Source organism: Opisthorchis viverrini (assembly GCF_000715545.1).
Source record: "Opisthorchis viverrini unplaced genomic scaffold opera_v5_97, whole genome shotgun sequence".
In the NCBI taxonomy this organism is placed as follows: domain Eukaryota; kingdom Metazoa; phylum Platyhelminthes; class Trematoda; order Opisthorchiida; family Opisthorchiidae; genus Opisthorchis; species Opisthorchis viverrini.
This window is the reverse complement of record NW_008751753.1, coordinates 621,723-634,860: the sequence shown is the minus strand read 5'-3', so window position 1 is coordinate 634,860 and position 13,138 is coordinate 621,723. Positions and strand designations below refer to the sequence as shown.

At 42.0% G+C, this 13,138-nt stretch overlaps 1 protein-coding gene across 1 annotated transcript in view; it reads left to right on the top strand.

Moving 5' to 3' along the window:
* Positions 1-6,812: 6,812 nt before the first annotated feature.
* T265_05256 (hypothetical protein) overlaps positions 6,813-13,138 on the top strand; it is a gene marked incomplete at both ends in the record, with an annotated part of 20,188 nt that continues 13,862 nt past the window's right edge. The window contains one exon of the mRNA XM_009170225.1: positions 6,813-6,922. Coding sequence (XP_009168489.1) covers positions 6,813-6,922 — 110 coding nt within the window. The remainder of the gene's footprint in view (positions 6,923-13,138) is intronic.

Sequence of the window (13,138 nt, the reverse complement as noted above, 5' to 3'; positions counted from 1 at the left end):
AACCATAGTTCGTATAGTTTGGTATCGGCGTATCCATAACAAGGCAATTAGTAAGCGAGTTTTTGGTTGTGTAACGGGTACTTCAATTGAGGAGTATATCCAGCACCAGAAGCTGCATTGGTTGGGACACCTGTTTCTTTTGCCTAGCCATCGTTTGCCGAAGAGATGCTGTTCTACATGCCCAATTCAGAGTGGCAGAAGCAGAGAGTTTGCCAATCCTTGACCTGGCATAGGGGTATGAAGGAGATTACGAAACCTTTGGGTGCTGTCGGTGCTACGCGCCTTTTAGGGTGTGGACTGCGTGACCCCCAATGCACCTGGTTGGAGACGCTCCAAGTTACGACTAGCAACTAATGTCAGTGGCGATGTTGTTATCAATTTCTATCCAGATTGCCTGAATGAGTGTCTGGAGGTGAGATTTGATGGGACTTTTCACCTAATTAGACCGCAAGATTTCTCGCATCAATGGCTGCCTGATAACAGTTATCTGAAAGACGGTCAGGCGATAAGATTTTTTAGGGGTTGTTGTATCAGGAATTTAGAAGTGCATGTGGAACCTATATACGTCAGTTAGGGACTTTTGTTCATTCTTTAAGGGAAAAGCCAATGTTTGTGGCACGTAACTATTTCTTTCGGCTAGTTGTTCACCAAAACTAAGCTTAACATTTTTCTGGTCAGGTTTATAGGAGACCTGACGGACGCGGGTTTCCGAGTTATAACTTTGGTAAACTAGTTTAATTCTAAGTGCATATTATCTGAAACAACTTCACAACTGCGTGAGTGCACAATGTTTATCTGACTGTTGGTAATGTGAGCCGCGCCTTTTATGGAGTAAATTAGCGTGAGCGCTGTTTCTCACAGTTGATGTTTTTCAAGTTTTCTGCAGGATCTTGTTTTGCACAATCAATTATGAAAGGAAGAAACTGGTAAAAACGGTGCAGTGGCCAAATACCGCCGTCCACACGATCAGAAATCTTATTTGTGTGCCCTTGTTGGTCCATTGGCATTGTGCCATTCACCCAAAATCGGTGCCATTTCTAATATTTGTGAAAGAAAAATTGTTGAGATTCACAGTCATTCTGGTGCAAAATGGAGATGACTGGATCTGTGCCAACCTCATCTTTTGAACTGATTGCGCTAGAAACTCTGTTCGAGGTGAATTGGCCTGGCAATCTGAAGTTAAACGGCATCTTCTGCTAAATAAATTGTAGCAAAAATGCATGTTTTTGGATGATACGGACACTACTGACGTAATCACGTTTTCTATGGGTCCGTTTTATAAGTTGAAGGAAAACAAAGCCCCACACTAATGGGTTCCACAATAACTATTTCCCGTTTCGAGGGATGACTGCTGGTGACGGTTGTCTTCATGGAGGAAAAATAGGTTGAAAAAACGGTGCTGAACATAGACAGTGCGCATAATCACTCGCTCGTAGCGAGAGTTATCATAAAAAGTTGGGCGGGGAAATTTGAAGAGTAACAGTCGACCCTCCACGGTATAGTCGAGTGAGTTATTTCAAGCATATCGAGTCGTTTAAGAGATGGATGCAAGGGAGGCTTAAAAAATGGTAACAATTACATTCCACCAAATACTGGGGATTTTTGGCCAGTTCCGTGAATTTTAGCGTCCAGTTAGCTTGAGGTTTTGCTCGATAAGAGAGGCAAATGGGGAATGAAGATGTGCAAAATGATGTTAGCATTCGGGAAAATTGAGGATCTGTCCAGTACCTGGGACTTAACGGAGAAGAAGAGGAAACTAAAACGTTCGAAAAGAGGCTGTAAAAGAAATAAGGATCAAATCCGGCGAACCCCGCATTTATGGCACCACAAGAAATGGCACACCGGAGGTAGGTCTAAGACAAATGGAGCCGTAGCCAGAATGTCCTAGTTGGAGTACATTTAGTCCTTAATAAGAAAGACATGTTTGGAAATCTGCGAACTCCATGAATGAACTCCCACGGAGCAAGCAACGTTGCGTGTTGAATAGGGTCTCTAGCTATGACCCAGAAGGTATCCAGCCAGCAGGAAAAAGTACGTAAATAAGACTTTGTGGATTGTGGAGGCATAAGAGGTGGTCCATGGTAGAGCCACGCGGCTAAATTGTGTGGAATGCTCGGAGGAAGTCAAAATACTTGGTGGAGTCGCGTCCTTCGCTTTGTGTTGTGGGTAGTATTGAGTTGGAAAAATGCCATTGCTACATCCCTAGGCCTTGTTCTACTTAAAAAGTAGGTAAGGAGCGAGACGTCACTGAATGGTGTATTGATCAAGTCCATGACTCAGTGCACAAACTGGACTGCTTTGGATGTTATCGCAAATGGCCCATTGGCAATGCAGGTTGGGCAGCAGTCGCAAGTAGTGGATATTATGTAATCAGTTGAAGTTTGCGATAAATTTGTTAGCAAGGTAGTGAATAAAGCGATATTTTTTCCGGTTGACGCTAAAATAGTACTAATTTCAAAGGAGCAAAGGTCTAAATGTGTCTAGGGAATACTTCAACACCGCTGGTATTGAAAGCTCGATAAATGATTAATAGTGGCTAATTACGCGTTTCTTAGCAGAGTGAGTTACATCAACACTAGTCCTTGCGGGAATAACTGAAGATAATGGAGAAAACAAGCGATTTGACTGGAAAACTACTTGTGGAGCCAGAGTGGTATCATTGGAGGACCACAAGGCTGTCGACGATAAATTATCAGTAGTTGGCGTCCATGCATCCTGGGTTGGAAAGCATAATATAGGCAGTGATTGGTACAAGTAGTTGCAAATCTTGTGGCAGACTTCGTTTGCTACGTTTTGAAACACCTATTAAAATATGCACAGGTGATTCAGCTTCTGGCTAGCAAACACACTGGAACCCCAGTGATTAGTCATAGAAGAGGCTGGCGGATTACAAAGGCGTCGTTCCGAAACTTCAGGCTGCCTGGTGCTCATCAGTAGGACGGTGACGATGAGAGTCATTTGATAAGGGCCCGAGAAGGGATTAGATTCCTGGTGCCTTATGTGGCCTCTACTATGGGCTGTGTATTTTCCATCATTTTTGCACCTGTGGAGGATTATGCCAGATTCATGGAAAGCAGGTGTTGGCCAGGAAACAGCGTCAAACAGCAGGGTGACCCTCAGGTCTTTTACACATAGGGGAGCTTGAGGCCGAATAATCAAAATCTGTAAAGGCGGAACAGAAAGCACCGTCTAAATAGGAAGCGTCCGGAAACGCCATGAAAACCTTGACGCTGGAAGTGTGTGGACATTACGGCTGGGTTAGGTCCGACAGCCAGAGGCCAGATTCCCAGAGAAGCAGGCGGATGTTCATTGGAGGGAAATTTTCCAATTGGTACGGTAGACTGCTGTAGGCTTATCCAGATTTAAGATGAAGTAGAAGATCTATTGGCTATTGTACGGTGTGGGTATCCCTCTAGATATATCAGCGCATGTTACATGCGTTCGATCGGGTAGTCAGGGAGGCTAATGTTTGGGTTTCGAAGCTAGCCGATTAGTAGTCAGTCTTCAAACTATCGCGTGAGACATTATGTTTTTGGCCAGTTGGAAGCAACGAGGCAGGAGAAAAAGCTTTGCGATGCTGGTTTCAGTCAATAAACACCGGCACTTTTGGATTTGATTAGTATTTGATAACGTCCAATTGCATTGACCCGCAAAACGTCGAAAAAAGCGAGGGTGATCTAGCATCCGATTTGTTGTTAGGATAAAAGTTTCCACCGCTTTAGCGACTGTCGCATCATGTCTCAGGTATCCAAGTTTCGTATGTGAGCATTCATCCAAGTTGCAGTATACGGTGTATGTCAGTTTGACTGATTTATATGTAAGTATTGGTGATGTACAACCTTGCTTACTGGGCTTCAGATCATGAGCTTTGTTTCTGTTTTCCTTCCACAGAAATTGTCGTTATCACCTGCCTTCGGAGAATCACTGTCCCTTGGTGCTTCGATAGCGTGCATATTACAAAGCCCCTTAATATTTTGGTCATTTGAATAAAATGATTAGAGATATTTACTCATTTGCCTACTGGTATTTGCTCAATGATATTTTACCTTTCCGTCATTCAGGGAAATACATAACATGAGTCAAACAAGCGTTATATAATGATGTTAATCACGGCCAGAAAGAAAACGAATAGCCGCGGTGAAGTTGTAACCATAGTTAGTGCAGTAAAACAATTTTCATCGCAAGCGAAGTTTTCAGGGCGCGGGACACAGTCTGGAACATCTCACGGGCTTGTTCTTCTTCCTTTATCTGTGATCGCCGAAAGTCAGGATTGGGCGTGGCAGGCCTTGCCACGTGTTACTGGCACGTTTTATTCAGGAAAGGAACAGGCCATTCGGTATTTAACAATTGCAATCTATCTCTTGGACACAATGGTCTATTCAAAGCCATGTTTCACTCTGTATGGTTGATTTAGTTAGGTCAGTGGATCTTCATGATCATCAGTTCCTTCAAATTAGAAGGCTGTGTTAAAGCGTCAACCGCTGACAATCGACGAGAAATATACGTAGTAGTTTACTGAACACGCTGGAGCCAATAGTATACTCCTGGACGCAACAGATGCGGGAGAGACACTCCTCTAGCTGGATTTTAATTTGTTCCTTCTGCTCCACTGGACGGATGCCCAACCTTTCCTTCTCTAACCTCTAAAATTTCTATATTGAGTAGTCATGGCAATTAAAATGTTCATCATATTCGGGCAGATTGTACTAGTTTAGAAGAACGTAAGGTATAGCTGTAGATCGAATTTTGTACACTACAGCTGATAGGCGGAATTCCAAACGGATCCCGCTTTACAGTCAGGTGCTGCCGCGGCTGAGATGCCTATCCTATGCAAGATTGGTCAAAAATCCAGGACGCTTGCCGGTCCGACACCAAGCCGATCTATTTAGTGGAAAGTCCGGACTCAACCTCCAAATATGACCCAGTATTGGCCGAATGCCGGTTGTCAGTGGCGCATCCAGAAGGCGTCAGAATTTCCAGAAAATTGTTGCCGCTTAAGGTTCTGGCCACACTTTTGAACCCCGGTTGTAGCGATTTTTTCAAGCTTATGAAGAGTGGGTAGTCAAATTACTGCTGCGGAAACTCGGCACACCGGAGCACAAACGGTTCACAAATTCAATTCTTCCCAATCTGTCTCACCACCCACATCTTTGATGCAACCGTCGGGGCAGTATCTCAGATATTCGGCCATCAAACATTACCGTACAATTTCCGTTTCTAATGTCTATTGTTTTCCAGGAAACATGATGGTGATTTTATCACGTTTGCTGTTTTTATCAATTAGGAATGCAAGCGCTTGAGGGTCCGCTCAATGACGGAGAATAAATTTAAATACCACATTTTATTTTCCCATCTCTAATCATCGCAAGATTCTGACATCAGAACCCAGGTGCTTAAAATAATTGAATAGGATGCCGAAATAACCTTGCAGAACTTCAACCTGAAACAGGACACGGCTGTGATAGGTCATCCACCCACGGCTTTAAGCACCGATGCGGAGGAAATCGACTCCAGCATACCTAAGAAAGCTAACAAAAAACGATCGAAAACAGACCAAGCTAATCACAATTTGTTTGCATTGCGGTGAGTGGCATTTTCCTCGCTATTACCGGTTTATTCATCATTAATATTCCAGGAGTAGTCATCGTAGCTACAAAGAATGTGTATGACGATCTGGGAGGCCGCAGCCATCCGCTCACCACCGTGCAACCCACAAATCGCGATCCAACTCGGCAACGGCGACATTCACAGATGATTTTGCTTGCCGCAGCCATCGCTCACCAACCGGCAACCCACAAATCGCGATCCAACTCGGCAACGGCGACATTCACAGATGATTTTGCTTGTCGAAGGAAGTTTGTGACTGTTCAAATCCACAACATCTTAGCTCGTTTGCTGTTCGATAAAGGCTCCGAAATCAAGCTGGTCAGTGAACAAACCTGGAAATCGATTGGTGAGCCGCGTGTAAAACCAACCGAAGAGAGAAACCAACAGAAGAGAGAGTAGAAGCACGTGACCACGCTTGTATTCTGTGAAACTGTACAAGTGCGCGTTTTCGTAGTTTCTCGTATTCAAACAAAAACACTTATGCAATTGATGAAATACGTAGTGTTATAATGGAAGCAAAATAAAGGTACAAAGCTCCACACTCGGTATGCACACTTTGTAACTGTTGGTCTGCCCCGCGATAACTGATTTTGCAAAGGTAAAAAATGGCTGCCAGCGATGTACAAGAGCATATAACTAATATACGCACACGTTGACTTTGGGTCTTTCCATATTACTTAGCTGTTGATAAATAAATGGAGAAAAGCCTTTGGATCAGCTAGGCTCGCCCGATGTCTAAGTTACAAGCATCTGGTGGTTATTTTTGCTCGGATAATTTGAACAAATAGTTGGATGAACTTCCATCACAATATGTTTTGCAGCAAAGATGCGTCAATTGAAAAGTTTCATGCTACAAATATACGACAGCTCATGGGAATCGTTTACCGCTAGCTTGGAAACGAACGTTATAAGGTCCGAAAACAGTTGCACAGGGTTACGAATGATGATGGATTAAAAGATTTTCTGTAAAAGAAATTTTACAACTTTCGTACAAATATTTTCTATCTGGGCAGGTAATATGCTGAGGAAGGTCAACTTTTCTCTGAAGTCACTTTTCTGATTATTCGTCTGACAAGCAGCTCGTTAGGATACTCTCCACGTTGGCAGATAGAGCCTTAAGACAACCGTCATGCACGCAGCATGACAGACACAAATACATCTGCCATGACTCTGCCTGGGAGCTTCCTCTGCAAACGGCCTCAAGAATGGTCCAAAATCTTGCTGGATGGTTAGATATAACCAATCGGAAGAATAAAGTCGAGCCCTTGGAAGAGCAAAACTGGGCGTGGGATGTCAAAGAGCTTTCAGCAGCCTTGTAAGTAGTTTATGAGATTATACTGCGGTGTCTCGAATATCGTACCAACTGAAACATGAGGCGGTCTTTGTGCAGCACATTTAGTTGAAGAACATCAAAAGAGCAATTCACATGACTCCCCCGTGAAAACAAAATTGACATTCGAAACTCGAGTGTATTTCCACTTATTAAATCTAATCGCGCGGCAAAATTGTCTCCTGCAGCACATTAGTTGAAGAACATCAAAAGAGCAATTCACATGACTCCCCCGTGAAAACAAAATTGACATTCGAAACTCGAGTGTATTTCCACTTATTAAATCTAATCGCGCGGCAAAATTGTCTCCCTTCAATGATACTAAACCACATCGAAACTTCTACTCCTTATCCAAGATAAATCCACGGCACGCGAACATTTTAATTCCCACTAGTCTACCATAACGCATGCGTAACGTCATAATCAATATGCGATTTCCTAGCTCTTTTATTTGTGCCTAAATCAATACCTACTAAAAACGTAACTGCCATCGGAAACCCATGAATAAGGCTTGCTCGTTGTTCCAGCTCTCAGATTTCAATCCAGGTTAGTGCTCTGTTTTCCCCAAAATGCAAAAAAAGATCGAGATTTCAAAAAGCACTATCAAGACACATGAATTCACGGACCAGGTATGCGGACCATCCAAATCTCGTGGTTTTAAACCATACGCTCATCATTTCAGTGTACACACAGCCAGAACCTATTTTACCGCCGTGTGCACACGGCGGTCGACACACCGGAACCACCCAAACTTTGAACAGCCCAAAATTTTCTACTCAAATATTGGTCACCTGGTGACGCAAACCCTTGTTCAGTTATCCAGAAATCTCTGGTGCAGCTTAACGCCAGCTTTCTATAATCTTCCAGATTTTGGCCATCATACCAGTCAGTCAAGGGAGACTTTACTTTTCGATGCTCAAATTCACTGCAAATTTTTTACTACAAAACGATAAGAGTGAACTAATTGATATCATTCTTCGTCTCCCCATGTAAACATCTTATTTGAGTTTTAGCCAATGATGATCCCAAAGTATTGATTCACAGTGCTACAGCTTCTATTGATTTGATTCCAAGAAACCGTGCAATAATTGCGCGCATCTTACTCCGGATTACTTGGACCCAGGCACAGTACTCATTCCTTTCCCATTTTTATCATTTACCAGTTCATTCTAAAGCTACAAAGAGATTTTTCTGTCATCCACCGCGTTTGAAATCATTTCACTTCTGATCTTTCATCGCTTGAAAGAATCTGCTCACCGAACATTGGTCCGAGACGATGAAGATTTCAGGTTATTTGCTAGCACTAGCAAAAAATGGGCGATGACAACAACAAATTAATTCAGTGGACAACACCCGTCAGCCTTATGCTTAGCACTCACTGGTGAAGCCTTCATGCCTGATGTCGTACAGTCTTCGGTCACAGTGGCCACTTTTCTAGTTGCTGAGGTCTCATCTGAGACAAGCGGTCCCATTCAAAGAAACGACTGCAGTGCTCGCATTTCATCATGTACCACAATCACAGATGAGCAAACTTATTAAACCTGCCATTTGGACGCATTTGCTCATGATTCTATCGGGTAAGCACAAAGTCATGATGTGACTGACCATAATTGGACCTGCGCAAGTTTCATCTCACCTATTACCCAAACTTCTCATTCGAAAGTCTGACTCTCAGATCGAAAATACGGGTCACCGACCGGATATTTCCAAAGGTAATGCTAGTCTGACAACCACTACTTTGAAAATTTGTGAAAATTTGTTTGGAGAGACTACCAATGAGGTACTACCTAAGACTTGAAAAATATTCGACAAGTTCATCCAAAAATACAAACTGGCAGTGGAAACAAACTGGCTTCTATCAGTGATGGCGTTGATTCGGAGGAGAGAATTTCACTTGCTCAAAGGGGTTAGCATAGATAGCAAGTTACCTAATGAAAACAAAACTAAGCGCCAAATGGAGTTTGCAGGAAGAAACAGGAAGTAGCGAAAGGGGGAGATTTAGCGTATAAACGATACGACGAGCTATGAGTGAGGCATACCCGGCACCCTTTTCAGGAGACGATTTTCACCAGTTGTTCTTGTCCTGCCAGTTTGCAATTCTCTAAGGAGCTTATCAAGTATTCGTCCCCAAATCATCTCTGAATTATCTTCACAAATTCTCTGTATTACATTATATCTCCACTTGCTCAGCGCTGCTTTGTGCTGCTCCTACGGACTTTGACTTCAACGTCTGTTCAGCACGGCCACATCAAAGTCCTCCTACTGACGATGAGAAGGTGGTTAATTTGCCCATTTCGATAATCTAAACGCGCCTTTTCTTCATAAAGCGTCACACACACCTGTAGACACCCAGGGACCCTATTCTCCATAAAGTACGAAAAAAGGCCAATTTCACTTTGTTTTTCAAGTTGGTACCCACCACAACCTCCTTTTAGCACCTGACGTCAGGATGCTACTCAAGGCACAGGGTCCACCTTGTTGATTCCAAGATGACCAACTTCTTATATTATAAAGTAAAGATGGTATAAAATGCAGCCATAAAAAAAGAGCGAAATGAAAGCCATCGCGTTGTACAAAAAATGCAGGAAATCGAACTTTATTTTCGGAGGTTCATCCTCGGTAAGAAGCAAAAAGTAGAAAACAACAGTTTCATGCATGTCAGAAATGGAAGCATCCCTGTATATATCGAGTACATAACTCGCTAGAAAGTTTATTTTTTGTGACTCACCAGTAACGGACTGTCATAATAAGTTATCAACATTTAGAATGCGTTTTATATTAAAATAAGGAATATATTAAACCATATCATTGAAATCAACACTCTGACATTAAATCATGACCACAGACACCTTAGACAATCATTCAGGTCTTCATCATGAGTCATGAAATTGATCCTGCCCCAAACGTTCGACTCAAAATTTTATAAAGTCTTTATCAGTGTACGCAAAAAGCCTTTTGTTGTAGTTGTTTATGTGTCTGGAAGCAACACAACAGCAGACTAGTCATTGTCGGGTTTTTACATTGCTCTGTGGTACGCTGCTCCTTCCCATCTGAATACGTAAAAAATAGTTTCCTGGCTTGTTCAAGGGGGTCTCTGAACCGTAATGGAAACAAGTGTAATCACTGTATAATGTAAACTTCAACTGATGACATCGATACAATATCCTGGTGAAGACACTGTGGCAAACTTATCAACTCATCACATTTGCATGACGTTTGAGGAATCGATCCTTTGAAAGTAGCTTAACAGACAAAGGATCCATTGTTCATAACTGGGAGGAAAGGTGAGTTCTCTACAATCAACCTGGCGCTAATAATACCTTGCGCAAGTTGGATCGATGCTTAACATTAAAATTAAAGGTTTATCCTTATATTTGTAGATATTCAGTTATGGGTTCAATAGATAAGCTACAGGAAATGTGCAAATTTGTGGACTTGTAAATACGACCAATGATCTTTCACTGTAATTTAGCTCATTGTTTCTGGTTGTCAATAGTTGGAACTAATTTTAATGTTTACGAATTTCAAATCCATTGAGGGCGAAATTCTCAGGACTCATTCAATCTAAACTTAAGGTCGGCCTGAAAATACGGCACAATTTTTTGATTGACAGAGATAAATCACATATATATTCAACGTGAATATATGCGGAAGGAGGAGACAACAAACAATAGCATTCACAGTCGCCGATGCGTGTAAAACGTCTAGAAATAAGACTTTTGGCTCATAGCAACAAAGTCTGGAAGCATTCAAGCAAATACATCTATCTCAAACTCATTTTTGTTTTGGAAACATATCATCAGGGGACTTGAGAAATTTCAATGGAGATTTTATCCTGTAAGTTCAGACAACCTAAGCTGAAAAGCCCGGAAGCACTTTACGGGCTGTTTCACTTTTACTGGGAATTATCAGCTGTGCGCATCTCACAGAACCACTCGTGGCTGGTAGGTAGCAGCACTACTTTACGGGTTCACTTTTACTGGGAATTATCAGCTGTGCGCATCTCACAGAACCACTCGTGGCTGGTAGGTAGCGAGTTCGAGGCTGTAGGTAATATCCAATTAGTCTAATTCCCAATGGAAAGTTGTGCATAAGCGCCATTTAAATTCGCCGTGGAAAGCAATGCTGAAGTAGCAAAGATATAAAGCACACCTCCCTAGCAGTTTACATCCTTTGGAGTTTGTGAGTTCTAGAAAACTTACGAAAGACTTCATGCAATAAACTTTCTATATGCTGTAAGTGTTGTCACAGTGGAGGTAGTCCATTTAGGGGACCGCAAAACGAACAAAGGTCTTAGCAAATAGCTTTTACTGGAATGACAACCGTGAAACAAAATAAATCAGGAACGGAATTGTTTAAAGCTTCAATAACTGTGATTACATTTGTAGCTTCTGAGAACAATGCAATCATTTTCTGATTCTTATCTTGTAATAGCCATCAAGCTGAGATCAAATTCAAGTTGATTTCTTTAGTCCACGAATTAGACGGAATCAATACATAAACATCATACAAAGGCTGCACTACTCTAACGCGAATTAACAATAGGGCATAGTAATTATTCGAGAAACTTCAGACACTTTGAAGTTGGCCGACAATTTCGCAACTTAAACATAAATGCCAGTGAAATGCCCAATAAGATGAATAGTAATCAATCCGTAAATGAAACTACTCAAAAGGTTGCTGAAAACTCTTCGACCTTTTGAGTAGTTTCCTTTATGAAAATATACTGCGATATCTCGAATATCATATGGCCCCAAATCATGAGGGGCCGGTGTACAGCACATTCGATTGTAGAATATAATAAACGAGAGATTCAGTTTAGTCGCTCGTGAAAACCAAATTGATTTGCGAATGAGTGTACTTGAATAATCAATCCGCTTTCCTGGTTAAACAATCCATTCTTAGAATCCTACTCCATTTATATGTAATGCTGTGCATTCTAACAAGCAAAAGCCATTCGCCAGGACGCTCCAGACTTTAGTACCGCTCGCATTTACTGAAATGCAGTTAGTTTAGCAAGATGACTTAGATCTCGATGGATAGTTTTTGGGGTTAAAAGTAGACTGATGATCGCTCAAGATAACAGGCGTTCGTCTAACTTACAACTTGGGACTACAGTCAGATGATTTACTAACTAGCCCAAAATGACGAAAGCTAAAATGCGCTTACCTAGAAGCCAAGTTAAAAGTGATTAAACCATGTGTATTGGACAAAATGAACAAGTTTTAACGTGAAAACAAGGAAGTGACTTCCTAGAAATCCTATGATAGTGCAGAAAAGCTCCTGTTTATTAACATTTTGAGGTTCTCAAGAGCTGAGGTTGGCTCATCCAAAAAACTTTACCTGCGTAACTCAAGTTTCTAGTCTCTTTTCTTACCCCTCGCCAAGCACTTAGGTTACATGCACCTCAAAGTAATAGGAGAAGAGCTTAGATTCAACGACAGCCTGGAAAACCTTGAAGTTCAATTGGCCCCACCTAAGGCAATCATATTACTGTACTCAGATTAGCTGGTTAACTTCAACTAGAAATGTCCCAAAGATCATGCTTTCTGGCGGGTAATCTTATCTAGGAATATCATCTCACTAATTTATGTAGATGTGGAAATCGCCTTTACCAGGAAGGTCAGATTCCTGAAAGCAACCTAGAACGCTCGGGACCAACTGAGACCCTAAAACTCTACAATCTCAATAGGAAAGCCTGCAAGCATCCATGCTAATCATGCATTCAATCAATTCAACAACAGCATGGATCGATGAAAGTAAAATTCAAATGGCTTGAGGTGCCCTGTAAGTGTGGCACTCTTGCACGCACTCTCTTGTTCGCAAAAAACCTATTGTGTTAGTTAGTCGTGCAGTGTAGCCTGATTGATCGTCCTCGCCATTGCTAACTGAAAATTGTAGGTACTCACCAGTTGTGGGCTTGGTCTTTTTGGCTTCGACTCTGATCGCAACATAAGTAAACTGCAACCTGACTAGATGCAGACCTATTAGTTCAGTGGACAATTAGACCCTTCAGCTGTTGGTAGTGTGAGGAGATTTGGGATTTTGTGGAGATTTCGTCCTGTAAATGAAGCTAATCTACGCATAGATTGGTAGATGGTAGATGTTCTGGAAAGCCTGTAGTACCAAGATGCCAATAGTTCTGTCTGAGGACATGCCCCAAAACTTCTGATACCATGGCTCGTCGGGAGGTGTATTAGT